Source organism: Rhinoraja longicauda, unplaced genomic scaffold, assembly GCF_053455715.1.
Source record: "Rhinoraja longicauda isolate Sanriku21f unplaced genomic scaffold, sRhiLon1.1 Scf000049, whole genome shotgun sequence".
Classification (NCBI taxonomy): Eukaryota; Metazoa; Chordata; class Chondrichthyes; order Rajiformes; family Arhynchobatidae; genus Rhinoraja; species Rhinoraja longicauda.
In genome coordinates, this window is record NW_027601267.1 from 584,310 (window position 1) to 599,965 (window position 15,656).

Consider the following 15,656-nt stretch of genomic DNA (forward strand, 5'->3'; position numbering starts at 1 on the left):
GCAAGAACATTTGTCTCAGCCCTGTTCAGCTTTTTTTTTTTACCTTTTCTGTTTTTCTACAACAGAAAAGGTTAAAAAAAGTTAGACAGTTTGCAATCAAGCAGGGTGGGGACAAATATTCTTGTAGTAAGGTTAATGAGGGTCATGGGAAGAGTTTAAACTAGTTTTTGCAGGAGGAGGGGGAGGATAAGGAATCTCACATTAGTTTCAGAAAAGAGAGAGACAAATTGATATCCAAGTTTGAGGGGGTGGGTGGGGGGTGGTATGAATAAGCCTGGAAGAAAATAGAGTGTGAATGAAAAGGTTTTCTTGGCAGTACTCAATCCAACTAGTTCACTGACAATGAACTAAGAGCATAAACAGACATATGGGGCTATAAACTGCTCTTTAATGAAACTTGGCATTAGGATGGGCAGGATCGGCTTCAGCATTCAGATGAGGATGATACAGGAAGCATTACATTAGAACATAGAACTCAGAACAATACAGCACAAGAACCAGTAATCTGTGCTCGACATGATGCCAAACTGAACCAAGTCCTGCTGCCTGCATATGATCCATTCCCTGCATTTCCATATGCCAATACAAAAGCCTCTTGAACATCACCACTCTATCTGCCCTCACCACCACCCCAGGCAGTGCATTCCAGGTGCCCACCACTGTTTGCAAGAAATCTATCTTGCACATCTCCTTTAAACATTCCGTCTCCCACCTTAAAGATGTGATAGAATCGGAGGGGCAAGAGGTGGGGGTGTTGCATTGCTTGTCAGGGAGGATATCACAGCAGTGCTTTGGCAGGACAGACTAGAAGGCTCGATTAAGGAGGCTGTTTGGGTGGAACTCAGAAATGAGAAAGGTTTAGCAACACTTATAGGGGTGTATTATAGACCGCCAAATAGGGAACGAGAATTGGAAGAGCAAATATGTAAGGAGATAGCAGATATTAGTAGTAAGCACAGAGTGGTGATTGTGGGTGATTTCAATTTTCCGTATATAGACTGGGAATCACATTCTGTTAAAGGGCTGGATGGTTTGGAGTTTGTAAAATGTGTGCAGGATAGTTTTTTGCAGCAATACGTAGAGGTGCCTACCAGAGAAGGGGCAGTGTTGGACCTCCTGTTAGGAAATGAGATGGGTCAGGTGACGGAGGTATGTGTTGAGGAGCACTTTGGGTCTAGTGATCATAATGCCATTAGTTTCAATATCATTATGGAGAAGGTCAAATCTGGACCAAGGGTTGAGATTTTGGATTGGAGAAAGGCTAATTTTGAGGAGATGAGAAAGGATTTAAAAGGAGTGAAATGGAAATTGTTGTTTTATGAAAAGGATATAATAGAGAAATGGAGGATATTTAAAGGTGAAATTTTGAGAGTACAGAGTCTTTATGTCCCTGTTCGGTGGAAAGGAAAGAATAATAATTTGAAAGAGCCGTGGTTTTCCAGGGAAATTGGACACTTGGTTCGGAAAAAGAGGGAGATATACAATAAATATAAGCGGCAGGGAGTAAATGAGGTTCTTGAGGAATATAAAGAATGTAAAAGGAATCTTAAAAAGGAAATTAGAAAAGCGAAAAAAAGATATGAGGCTGCTTTGGCAAGTAATGTAAAAGTAAACCCCAAGGGGTTCTATAGATATGTCAATAGCAAAAGGATAGTGAGGGATAAAATTGGTCCATTAGAGAGTCAGAGTGGACAGCTATGTGCTGAGCCGGAAGAAATGGGGGAGATATTAAACAATTTCTTTTCTTCGGTATTTACCGAGGAGAAGGATATTGAATTATGTGAGGTAAGCGAAACAAGTAGAGTAGTGATGGAAATTATGAGGATTAAAGAAGAGGAGGTACGGACACTTTTGAAGAATATAAAAGTGGATAAGTCCCCAGGTCCTGATAGGATATTCCCTAGGACATTGAGGGAAGTTAGTGCAGAAATAGCAGGGGCTATGACGGAAATATTTCAAACGTCATTAGAAACAGGGATGGTGCCGGAAGATTGGCGCATTGCGCATGTTGTGCCTTTGTTTAAAAAAGGTTCTAAAAGTAAACCTAGCAATTATAGACCTATTAGTTTGACGTCTGTGGTGGGAAAATTAATGGAAAAGATACTTAGGGACAATATATATAATTATTTGGATAATCAAGGCCTGATTAGAAACAGTCAACATGGATTTGTGCCTGGAAGGTCATGTTTGACTAATCTTCTTGAATTTTTTGAAGAGGTTACCAGGGAAATTGATAAGGGCAAGGCTGTGGATGTTGTCTATATGGACTTCAGTAAGGCATTTGACAAGGTTCCACATGGAAGGTTGATTAAGAAGGTTAAATCATTGGGTATTAATAGTGAGGTTGCAAGATGGATTCAACAATGGCTGAATGGGAGATACCAGAGGGTAACGGTTGACAATTGTATGTCAGGTTGGCGGCCAGTGTCTAGTGGAGTGCCCCAAGGATCTGTGTTGGGTCCACTGTTGTTTGTCATTTACATTAATGATCTGGATGATGGTGTGGCAAATTGGATTAGTAAATATGCAGATGATACTAAGATAGGTGGAGTAGTTGATAGTGAGGTAGATTTTCAAAGTCTACAGAGAGACTTGGGCCTTTTGGAAGGGTGGGCTGAAAGATGGCAGATGGAGTTTAATGCTGATAAGTGTGAGGTGCTACATTTTGGTAGGACAAATCAAAATAGGACGTACAGGGTAAATGGTAGGGAATTGAGGAATGCAGTGGAACAGAGGGATCTGGGAATAACTGTGCATTGTTCCCTGAAGGTGGAATCTCATGTGGATAGGGTGGTGAAGAAGGCGTTTGGTATGCTTGCCTTTATAAATCAGAGCATCGAGTATAGAAGTTGGGATGTAATGTTGAAATTGTACAGGGCATTGGTGAGGCCGAATCTGGAGTATGGTGTGCAGTTCTGGTCGCCAAATTATAGGAAGGATGTCGACAAAATGGAGAGGGTACAGAGGAGATTTACTAGAATGTTGCCTGGGTTTCAGCACTTAGGCTACAGAGAGAGGTTGAACAGGTTGGGTCTTTATTCTTTGGAGCGTAGAAGGTTGAGGGGGGATTTGATAGAGGTTTTTTAAATTTTGAGAGGGACGGACAGAGTTGACATGGGTAGGCTTTTCCCTTTGAGAGTGGGGAAGATTCCAACAAGGGGACATAGCTTCAGAATTGAGGGACAAAGGTTTAGGGGTAACATGAGGGGGAACTTCTTTACTCAGAGGGTTGTGGCTGTATGGAATGGGCTTCCGGTGGAAGTGGTGGAGGCTGGCTCGATTTTATTATTTAAGAGTAAATTGGATAGGTATATGGATAAGAGGGGATTAGAGGGTTATGGTCTGAGTGCAGGTAGATGAGACTAGGTCAGAGAGAATGGTCCGCGTGGACTGGTAGGGCCGGACAGGCCTGTTTCCATGCTGTAGTTGTTATATGTTAAAGCCCTCTATATTTGACAGTTCTACTCTGGGAAAAAGGTTCTGACTGCCTCTCAAACAAAAAATTGCAGCCACTCTTCCTCTTGTACACATAGTTCACAATAATCAAGGCCAAGTTTCTGGAAAGTTTACATTCATAGAATTTACAGCACATACCAGTTTATTTCCCCTTTTTATTTCCTTCTTAATATCCTCAAGCAAGAAGCCTCCAAGAGTTTCATTCTCAGAATGCGAGGTCACTAGAGCAGATGAAAATAACTAGAAATAGCAAGAAAACACAATATCAGCTTTGTGTAGAACAATCTCACACAACGGGGCAACTTCCGGCAGAAAAGTTAAATTACGTTGAAATTCTTAGTTTAACACAAGGCATGTACTTGGCATGGAGATCATGGTCTCTTAAGAAATCATGAAAAATTAGGTCAGGGGCCAGACCTTCCAGGGAATGGTCTGGCCCCAAACAATGGTGCTCCTTCAGCATATAAAGGTTTAGGTTTATTATTACCTTGTCGGTAGAGTGAGAGTAGGTAGGTAGAGATTTGTGTGCTGTTCAATCATATCAGATAATACATACATGAATACAATCAAGCGAAACTGAAATACCGTAGATAGAGCAAAGAGAAAAATGCAGTGTGCCGAATATAGTTCTCAACATTGTAGCATAACAATCCAGAGAAAGAGATCAATGTCCACAATGGAGTAGAGGTGAATCAGAGGTACCCTAGCTAATGGAAGGACCGTACATACACCTCATAAACGAGGGGAAGAAGCTGTTTCCAAGGCTGGTGGGGTGCACTTTCAAGCATCTGTATCTCCTGCCCAATTGGAGCGTACAGGAAAGGTCTTTGGTTATGTTCACTGATCTCTCGGGGTGGCGTGAAGCGTAGATGGAGTCAATGGTAGGGAGTCTGGTCTGAGATGGACTGGGCTACATCAACAACTCTGCTCATTCTTGCGGTTTTGGGCAGAGCTGTTCCCATACCATGCTGATATGCAACCTAAGCGTGCTGGTGGATAAATCCCGGGGAACTGACCAGTTGTATTGTGGGACATTGGGGACGCAAAAAAAAGAAAATGGCTGGGGCCCTATCAAAGATTTTTGTGTCTTCGTCAGCAATGGGTGAGATACTTGAAGATGGCTAATGCTGGGCCTTTAACAAGGACTTCGAGGGAACTACAACCTTAGTGGGTCTTTCATTATGGTGGAAAGGTTCCTGGACAGGACTGTGACGGACAGTACCTATTTGCAGTTGAAAAGGCAAAGACTACTTGGGATCCAAGGAAAGATACCTGAATGGATAGAGAATTGGCTTCATGGAAGGGAGCAGAGGGTGATGGTGGAATGTGACTGGTGACTCCGGATTTGGTGCCGGGCTCATTACTGTTCGTCATCTGTATCAATGATTTGGATGGGAACGAACATGGCAAGATTAGCAAGTTTGCAGATGATATAAAAGTAGGTGGTATTGCAGGTAGTGAAGATAGTTGTAAAAAATTGCAGCAGGATCTTGATCTTTCTCTACAACAGTCCTCAAGGACCCGGTGAAGGACTTGCCCTGGTTAAACTTCCCAAAATACAAACGCTCACACGTAATTGAATTAAACTAAATTGGCCATTCCTCAACTCACTTGCCCAACTGATCAAGATCCAATGTAATTCTTGATAACTATCTTCACTGTCGACAAAACTGGGGAGTGTAATTGACCAGTAATTGTAGCCTTGGGATACAATATGTAGGTCTTTGAAAGATGCGACAAAAGTAGACTGAGTGAAGAAGGTTTGCTTTCATTGGACAAGGCAATAAGCCAGGAAGCTGGGATTTCCTATTACTGTTACACAATTTGCTGGTTAAGCCGTGTTTGGTGAACTATGTGCAGCTGTGCTACACTTTTGGAAGGATATAATTAACCTAGAGGAGGTGCAAAATAGATTCACAGGGATATTGCCTTTAGATGCAAAGAGAGTTCGAATGGATTGGGTCTTGTTCTCAATGTAGCCTTGGAGGCTGAGAGGCCACTTTAGAGATTTTTTAAATTATGATGAAAATAGACTGGGTGGATAAACAGTCTTTTATCCGTAGGGTAGGAGAATCTCAAACTGGACGGTATAGGATTAGGACAAGAGGGGAAAGATTTCAAGGGGAACTTGGTAACAGGTTTTTCCACAGTAGGTGGGTGGTATATAGAAAAAACTGATAAAGAGGGTTGTAGCGATGGGTACAATTACAGTGTAATTGGACGGGTACATGGATAGAAAAGATTAGAGGGATATGGGCCAAGCACAGGCAAATGGAATTAGCAGACTTAACAGTATTGACGGGTTGGGCCGAAAGGCCAGTTTCCTTGCTTTAAAACTCTATGAAACTCGATGGTCCCAGGTAGTCTTTGACTGGGTCCCAGGTACAGTCTTTGACTGGGTCCCAGTACATTTAACATGGCACAGTCGTCATCAGGCTGCTACCAAAATCAATGGCCAACTACACCCCATAGCATATCCCTACTTTCAGGTTCATCAAACTATCAGCAATTTTTAAAATTTATATATATTTTTAAAATTGTACATTACGTTACAATTAAAAGCAATTATGTTAATTGAGCTAAAAGGGTCTACTTACCATTCTTCACAATCATTCCAAGGGAGCCCGTTCTGCTTGCACCACATTAACTTAGCAGGCACAGTTCCTACCCAAGAGATACCTTCATGGACTTCAGCACAAAAATGAAGATAAGACCGACAGATAAGTGTCGGCGTGGAAGCTCTTCTCCACATCAAACTGACAACAGAAGGAAAATGATCCACAGGCATGTGCTCTCTTTTGATGTTTGTGATATATAATTGAATTAGATGAAAATATAGGTGATTTGACACCTACGATTGACCCAAACGACAGAAAAATTATCAGAGTTGTTGATAATGAAGGTTTTCAAACATGGTGACGGAAAAAGACTAGTTGGAAAAATGGGCAGTAAAATGGCGTCTAGAAATGAACCCGGACCAGTGCTCACTCTTGTCCTTTAGCGTTCAAATGACAAAACAAAGTATACCATGAATGGCAGGAACCTCAGGTGCACGGGATACAGGGGGTACTTGGCGTACAAGTCTATAGTTTGCTGAAAGTGGCAGCACAACTAGATACGGTGGTAAAGACGACATTTGCCTGTATGCACTGCCAGGGAAGGTGGTGGAAACAGGTATAATAGCACCATTTAAGAGGAATTTGGCCAGGCACATGAACAAACAAGGAATGGATGGATCTATACTAGATGGGATTAGTTCAAATTGGCATCATGATGACATAGACAATATGGGCCAAAGTCCTGTTCCTGGGCTGCACTGTTGAATCAGCAATTCAGATTAAATGCTACACATACTCAATGGGGCCAAGTCAATTTGACGTTTAACATACTGGAATCGGTAACGTGAGAACAAGTTATTCTTGACAAATTCTTGAACACTCATAGTTGCGAGGCTTACACAACACCAGTAACTCAACAACATAGAATAATCAGCACCTTACTCAATATCTAAAAGGTCTGAATATGGAAAAGCATAAACGATATCCTAAATTATTGATTAGATTGAAAAGCTATTATTGCTTGTCTATCTTACCATACATCTGTGATGTGCTGCCATCTTCTGGCTTTGGGCAACTAATAACTGGCCACAATGTTCCTCTTTATTTAGTTTACAGAACGCACATTTTGGCTGCCTTGAACCCCTTCGCTTTCCCTTTGCATCGGCTGCCATCATTCAAACGCCCTCCAACCAAAATTTCTTAAAAAGAAAAGTCGCAAATGAATAATTGGAATGGATTGGGAAGAGAATTTGACATATTTATAATATTTTTAAACTATTGGTATTTCAGGTGGTGCAGCTTTCTCGGATCCATTTTCCATTTGACCAATGCTGCAGAACATTTGAGTCATACATCACACAAAAATAGACATTTCAGCCCAACTTGTCCATGCCGACCAACATGCCCCATCGAGGCTAGTCCCATTTGGCTTTGTTTGACCATATCCCCCTCAACCTTTCCTTTTCACATATCTCTCCAAATGGCTTTTGGATGTTGTTATCGTTATTTCCTGCCAAAATGTTGCCCCTCACCATAAGCCTATGCCCTATAGATCTTGATCCCCCTAGCCTAGGAAAAAGACTCTACATTCATCCCTCAGCTTCCTGTACTTGAAAGGAATAAAGTCTAAGTCTGCCCAATGTGTCCTATAACTCAGGCCCTTGAGTCCTGGCAACATCGTTGTAAATCTTCTCTGCACCCTTTCCAGCTTAATTGCATCTTTCTGATAGCAGGAACACAATACTGGAAGTGCAGACTCACCAACATCTTGTACAATAACATAATGTCCCAACTTCAATTTTGAATCCTCTAATTGATGAAGGCCAGAGTGCCAAAAACCTTTTCCACCACCTAACATACTTGCGACACCACTTTCAGGTATGCACGGGATTCACGATGACTCAGTCTTTGGATACAGAACTGGCTTATGCACAAAAGACAGGGATGGGATGGAACAGTGTTATTCTGCGGCCTTTGGTGCTCTGCAATGATCTGTTCTCGGCTATCGCTTGTTTGTGATATATATAAACGACTTGTATGTAAATGTGGATAGATTTGTTAGTTGACACCAAAAATGGTGGCGCTGTAGAGCATGAGGAAGGCTGGCAGATAAATGACAGATGGAGTTTAATCTGAGGAAATTGAGGTGGTGCACTTTGGGAGGTTGAATGCAAAAGGAAAGTACACAATTATTGGCAAAACCCTTAACAGCATTTACGTACAGACCTTAGATCCAAATCCATAGCTCTCTGAAAGTAGCAACACAATTAGTGTTAAAGAAGGTGTATGGTAAGCTTGCCTTCATCAGTCAAGACTTGAATACAAGTGTCAGGATGTCATGTTGCAGTTTATATTACTTTGGTTAGGATGCATTTGGAGTACTGCGTAGTTATGGTTCATTACCCTAACTTTAATGGGATTAGACAGGATCCTGCAAAAAATGATTATATTTGTTATTTGCAGGCAATTTGTCTGGAAATTGGTTATTTGTAGGCAAAGGATGTCTGGAAATTGGTATGCTTCCAAAGGTGTGACAGTGAGAGCACAAGATATGCATGTCCCTGCTTTTAGTGAAAGCAAGGCAGATGGAACTTTGGATGATGAGATAGAATTGAGCCTCTGCTCAGGAAAAAAGGAGGCATGGATCAGATTTTGGCAGCTAGAATCAAAAGTATCCCTCAAGTATAGGGGCTTGAAGGTCATGTTTAAGTAGGAAATCAGGACAAAAAAGGGGCTCAACATGGTTGTGGCAGATGATCAAGAAGAATCCAGAGATTTCATTTATATAATAATAATATATTCCTTTATTCATCCCACACCGGGGAAATTTACAGTGTTACAGCAGCAAAGTGGATAGCAAGAGATTATTCATTATAAATAAAAGTAAAGACAAGGATAAATTGTATTCCTTAACTGTTACTGTTGACTCGTCTGCTGGGAGCAGTGCTGGTTGTGCACTCACAGCAGCGGGAAGGAAGGACCGCCTATATCGCTCCTTCACGCACTTGGGGTGAAGGAGTCTGTCACTGAAGGAGCTACTCAGTGCAGTGACAGTGTCTTGCAGGGGGTGGGAGTCGTTGTCCAGCAGCGATGTTAACTTTGCCATTATCCTCTCTCCCACCGCCTGCACTGAGTCGAGGGGGCAACCCAGGACAGAGCTGACCTTCCTGACCAGCTTGTCAAGTCTCTTCCCTTGACCAGCAGCAGACCACTCCATAGAAAAGGAAAAACGGTAACGGGAAAGCATAGGGCACCTCAGAAACTAACGTGATCATCTACGTGCGGAGCCGTAGAAGGACAGGGACCTCAAAGAATATTTGCTTGTTTTTGCCATGAAGATTGCCATAAAGGTTAATGAACTTGGGAAAGTTAATGAGGACAGTCCATATTGTTTTCGAGGAGTTACTACGTGCCCTAAAATGTATGATGGTAGATAAATTTTCTGAGCCTAGTTAGATACATCCAAGGACACTGTATGAAACTGGAGAAGCAATTGCATGAGTCCTAGTTGAGAGATTTGAATCATCATTAGGCAAAGGTGAGGTGGAAGGTGGTGATATTACGTCTCTATTTGAGGACTGCAAAGAAAACCCCAGGAATTACAGACCTGTATGCAGAACATCTACAGTTGGAAAGTTACTCGAGAGGATTCAAAGGGTTAAGATATACATGCATTTGGAAACTCACAGGCCAATTAAGGCTTGTCAGCATGATTTTAGGCATGGGAGACCATGTCCCAGAAATTTGATTTGATGTTTTTTTAAGTAAATTTGATGAGTGCAGGGCCCACATTCCAGTAAACATCTTCTTCACTCTCCAAAACCTCCACATCTTTCCTGTATCGGGATGACCATAACTACACACAATACTCGAAATGCAGACTAATCAAAATTTTAAAGCAGTGACAAGACTTCCTGGCTCTTTTAGTCAACCATCAACCTATGAAGGCAAGTATGCCAGACGACTTGTTTATCACTTTCTACTTGTGTTGCCATTTTCCGGGAGCTATAAAAAAATCAACAAAGTGCTCACTCAGGATCAGTCCTGGACAAAGCCACACTGGCTATTTTGATTAGTCCTTGTCTCTCCAAGTGATTGTTAATACTATCAATCAAAACTATTTTTTGGCAATAATTTTTCTTCTAGTGATACTTGGCTCAAAGGGATATAATTACCAGACCTGATGCCTTTCTTTTTCCATCCTCCAACAACATGATATCTCACTTGAGACCAGCAAAGATTTAAAAATCTCAACCAGTCTCTTTTCTTGCCTCCCCTTAGCAGACTGGGGATTTCAGCCGTGGGGATTTATTTACCTTTCAGCTCACTAAGTCATCAAGGACATCGGAAATCATTGAAACATAGAAAATAGGTGCAGGAGGCGGCTATTTGGCCCTTCGAGCCAGCACCGCCGTTTATTGTGATCATGGCTGATCATCCACAATCAGTAACCTGGGCCTGCCTTTTCTCCATACCCCTTGATTCCACTAGCACCTAGAGCTCTATCTAACTCTCTTTTAAATTCATCCAGTGCATTGGCCTCCACGGCCTTCCGTGGCAGAGAATTCGACAAATTCACAACTCTCTGGGTGAAAAAGTTTCTTCTCACCTCAGTTTTAAATGGCCTCCCCTTTATTCTTAAGACTGTGGCCTCTGGTTCTGGACTCCCCCAACACTTTTCCTGCATCTAGCTTGTCCAGTCCTTTTATAATTTTATACGATCTAAAAGATCCCCTCTCATCTTTCCAAACTCTAATGAATACAAGCCCAGACTTTCCAATCTTTCCTCATATGACAGTCCCTCCATCCAGGGATTAACCTCGTGAACCTACGCTGCACTGCCTCAATAGCAAGGACGTCCTTCCTCAAATTAGGAGACCAAAACTGCACACAATACTCCAGATGTGGTCTCACCAGGCCCCATACAACTGCAGAAGGACCTCTTTGCTCCTGTACTCAAATCCTCTCATTATGAAGGCCAACATGCCATTTGTTTTCTTCACTGCCTGCTGTACCTGCATGCTTTCAGTGACTGGTGTACAAGGACTCCAAGGTCTCGTTGCACTTCCCCTTTACCTAATCTGACACCATTGAGATAATAATCTGCCTCCTTGTTTTTGCCGCCAAAGTGGATAACCTCACATTTATCTACATTATACTGCATCTGCCATCTCACTCAACCTGTCCAAGTCACCCTGCAACCTCCTAACATCCTCTTCGCAGTTCACACTGCCACCCAGCTTTGTGTCATCTGCAAACATGCTAGTGATACTTCTGTAATTCCATCATCCAAATCATTAATATATATTGTAAATAGTTGCAGCCCCAGCAACGAGCCTTGCCTGCCAAGGAATCCCCAAGGAACTGAGGAGGAAATACAGGGGATGCTGGTCGGGAGTAAGACGACGTGCGGAGAAAAGGTACAAGCCATACTTGCCTTCCATCACAATGGGGAATGTGAGGTCACTGGCTAACAAGATGGACGAGCTAGCTGCACTAGTGAAGACCCCGAGGGAGTACCGAGAGCAGTATGATGCGTTTCACGGAGACATGGCTCCACGAGGACATCCCCAAGTTCAACGCGAGTGTGGACGGCTTTCAGACTGTTCGAAGAGACAGGGACTGCAGAGTGGCAGGTGTAAGGGTGGGGGACTTGCTATTCTCGTTAACAATAAATGGTGTGGGTCTCCATCCATGCTATATGCCTACGGAATTGTGATGACGCCATCCCGCTGCACGCGTGTGATGTTATCCAGTCACCACGAAACCCTTTTTCAGTCAGAGAGTTGTAAATCTGTGGAATTCTCTGCCTCAGAAGGCAGTGGAGGTCAATTATCTGGATGCTTTCGAAAGAGCTAGATAGAGCTCTTAAAGATAGTGGAGTCAGGGGTTATGGGGAGAAGGCAGACACAGGGTACTGATTATGAATGATCAGCCATGATCACATTGAATGGCATTGCTGGCTCGAAGGGCTGAATGGCCTACTCCTGCACCTATTGTCTATTAATGGATTTGATGGTGGGGCCTCTACCCACCCTCCCCCCTGCTCCCCAACAGACTCCCTCAATCCCCCTGGTCCACTTCCTCTGCCCTTTCTTTGTCGTGCCTGGCCATCAAGGCTGAGCAGACTCCGCCCAAGCAAAGCCACAGGTCTCAATGGTGCCAGCCAGTTGTGCGGAGTATTCCAGCATATCTTCAACCTGGGCTTGGAGGGTTCCTGTGATGTGGAAGACACCCTGCCTGGTTCCTGTACCAAAGAGGACGCCCCCAGCTCATCCAATGACAGACTGGTGGCGCTGACTTCACACATCATGAAGTCCCTGGAGAGGCTGGTGCTCACTCACCTGCTACTCCTGTTTAAACCCTACCTGGACACCCTGCAGTTCGCTTACCACACAAAGATGGGGGTTGAGGACATCATCATCCACCTGCTCTATCGTTTCTATGCTCACCTGGATAAGCCGGGAAGCATTGCAAGTCATGTTTTTTTACTTCTCCAGTGCTGTTCACACCATCCGGCCTGCACCAGGGAGCAAACTGACGAAGATGCGGGTGGATGCTCCATTGGTGTCCTGGATCTCCAACTATCTGGCTGGACGACCACTGTATGTCAGGCTACAGAACTGTGTCTCGGACATGATAGTGAGGAACACAATCCCCCCACAGGAGACGGTCCCCTCTCCCTTCCAGTTCACCATCTACACCTCTGACTTCAGATATAACTCGGACTCCTGCCACCTGCAGGTTTCTGATGACTCTGCAATTGTGGGCTGCATCAGTGAGTGGCGGGAAGCTGAATACAGGCATGTAGTCAACGACTTTGTTGAGTGGTGTGGGCTGAATTACCTGCAGCTCAACACCGACAAGACTAAGGAGTTAATGGTGGACTTTAGGAGGAGAGGAACACCCCTGTCCCATTTCCATCAATGGAATCATCAGTGGATGTGCAGTTTACTAGGGAGTACCAACACCTTGGACAGTACACGGGACTAGTTCAGTAACGCTGAGGCCCTGTATAAGAAGGGACAGAGCCGCTGTACTTTTTGAGAAGGCTTCGCTCCTTCAACGTCTGCAGTAAGATGCGGCAGATGTTCTACCAATCGGTGGTAGCCAGTGCCATCTTCTTCGCTGCCGTGTGTTGGGACAGCAGGGTGAAGACCATGGACGCCAATAGGATTAACAAACTCATCAGGCAGGCTGGCTCCGTCCTGGAGCTGAGTTCGATTTGTGGGAGGTAGTCTTGGAGGGGAGGATGCTCCACAAACTGTGGAGCATCCTGGACAATACAGCTCAGTCCCTCCATGACACACTGACCAACCTGAGGAGTACCTTCAGCAACAGACTGGTTCCATTAATATGCAGGACCAAACTGTACAACTCCTCCCCTTCTGTCGTGGTAGACTGAGACCCCACCCCAATCTTTGCACATCCCCAATCCTTTCCACTCATCACTTTAATTCCATGTTTTTTGTGTTTTTATGACTGTTGGCAGTTCAATTTCCCTCCTGGAATAAATAAAGTTCTATTGTTTCGTAAGTACTAGAATTTCTCTTCCCCTTCACTGGATCTCCCAACTACCAAGTTCATTCCCTTAAAAAATACCACAGAAAATGGATGGGCCTTAACTTCTGTGTGGTACCTTGTCTGATTTAGTAAGGCATTTGACAAAATATTTACTGGTCTGTCTTGGTCAATCCGTTTAGTTACCCCTCAAAAAACACATTTGTGAGATACAATTTCCCTCACACACCTTTCAGATGTTCCCTGAACATCTCCCGTTTCTTCAAATGTACCTTAATCCCATAGAACTGTCTGCATTAATTTCCCTACCACCTCTGACCTGAAGAAGGGTCTCGACCTGAAACGTCACCCATTCCTTCTCTCCAGAGAGGCTGCCTGTCCCGCTGAGTTACTCCAGCATTCTGTGTCTATCTTTAATTTCCCTACGATTTATTCACAAAATGCTGGAGTAACTCAGCAGGTCAGGCAGCATCTCGGGAGAAGGAATGGGTGACGTTTCGGGTCGAGACCCTTTTCCCTACCACTGGCCTGTTGTTACCTCCTGCCTTTCTCAAATCAAGGAACATTAGCTATCCTCCAGAATTCTAGTACCTCACTTGTTGCTTTAGAAGATGCAAAAGCCTGTCAGGGACCCAGCTATATTCTCCCCTGCTTCCATTATAATCCCGAAATCCTAATGACCGTTATCAGTGACCCACAATGGAATGATTTCTTGTAAACGGAATTAAGTTTGATTATGATGATGCCTTTCAATAAATCACTTCTATTCAGACTAGTTTAGTTTTGTTTAATTATTGTCACGTGTACAGTGAAAAGCTTTTTGTTGTGTGCTATCCAGTCTCAGAAAAGATTACATCAAGCCGTCCACAGTAAAGGATAAAGGGTACAAGATAAAGTCTGAATAAAGATAGTTCACAGGTCTCTAATAAGGTAGATGGGAGGCCAGGCCAGGCCAGGCCAGGCCCCCACTCTAGTCGGGGTGGCGGAGAGGGACGGTGGGGAGCCGGGGAGGGACGGCTCCAGCGCGGGCGGGCGGCCGAGCCACGGCGGCGGCTGCAAACAAGGGTAATGAGGAGGAAGCGCGGAATCGGGCCAGGCGGCTCGGGCTGACCATGGCCCGGCTCGAGACTGTAGGGGTCGAACTACAGGCTTTAACCACCCGGGATCCCAAAGCACAGCCTCGATGGCCCGAACGGCGTCCTGTTACTGAAAGGAAACGAAATAAAACAGCGCGGGGCAAACGACGGCTGTGGAGGCGGGAGCGGGGCCCGCGGCCGCGGGGGACCATCCGCCCGGTGGCAGGAGGGAGGCCTGGCGCTGCCCGTGGCCCGGTGCAAGGAGGGAGGCCTGGCGCTGGCCGTGGGAGGCCTGGTGCTGGCCGTGGGGAGGGGGAGGCCTGGCGCTGGCGGTGCCCGTTGGGGAAGTGAGTTGGGGGGGCCGGACCGCGGACACGGAGCCGCCGCGCCAACACTTACCGCTCACGCTCCACTCAGGCCCAGCTGCGCGCGCAGTCACCGCTCAATCCGCGTGGGCCACGCCGACTGACGTCACGGCGTTCTGCGCGCAATGCCCGGGTGACGTCACGCCGCGGTGGCCAGGTAGAGCAAAGATACAAGAGGAGCAAGATAGACCACTCGACTCTAAAAAACGTAGTATGTCAATAGGTCATGGGTACATTTCAGCGCCATTTTAGTAGGCAGATTCTGTGTGCTGGAGTGCTGAACTCTGCGATTTCTTCGCATATAAAATGTTTGCAAACAATTATTTTTGTTCATCTTCTTGGATAAGTTGATAGTTGACATTTATAACTATTTCTTGAAGAGTTGCTGCTTTGTGATCTTTAAACTTTGGATGTTACTGATCGACTATTTGCACCAGAGATCCACTCTGTGTCAGGCCAATTGATCATATTTAATGAACTGTTCTTCTTTGCTTTCTCTGTTCATTTTAGGCATTTGCAAACAATAGAGCTCTACTGTATCCACAATATAATTGAAAAGACATTTAACTTTAGACAGAGCCAGGAAAATTTGAATTGATGAATTGATTAGTTAAAAACCCCTTGACAGCCCCTAAAATGACCAATGCTGCCTAATGTGGTATAGAAGCATGAGTCCAATT

General features: G+C 44.4%; 1 protein-coding gene across 5 annotated transcripts in view; it reads right to left on the reverse strand.

The window, feature by feature from the left end:
• phf6 (PHD finger protein 6) overlaps window positions 1–15,053 on the reverse strand; it is a 50,443-nt gene extending 35,390 nt beyond the window's left edge. For 3 of the 5 annotated variants that reach the window (XM_078432091.1, XM_078432092.1, XM_078432090.1), the window contains exons 1-3: window positions 15,011–15,053; window positions 7,049–7,213; window positions 3,595–3,696 (exon numbers count right to left, since the gene is read on the reverse strand). In XM_078432091.1, the coding sequence (XP_078288217.1) occupies window positions 3,595–3,696; window positions 7,049–7,189 (243 nt within the window). In that variant the 5' untranslated portion in view covers window positions 7,190–7,213; window positions 15,011–15,053. Of the gene's footprint in view, window positions 1–3,594; window positions 3,697–4,728; window positions 5,201–6,053; window positions 6,145–7,048; window positions 7,214–15,010 lie in introns of those variants that run through there. The other 2 variants (XM_078432094.1, XM_078432093.1) reach the window with 2 other exon arrangements.
• Between the last annotated feature and the right edge of the window lie 603 nt (window positions 15,054–15,656).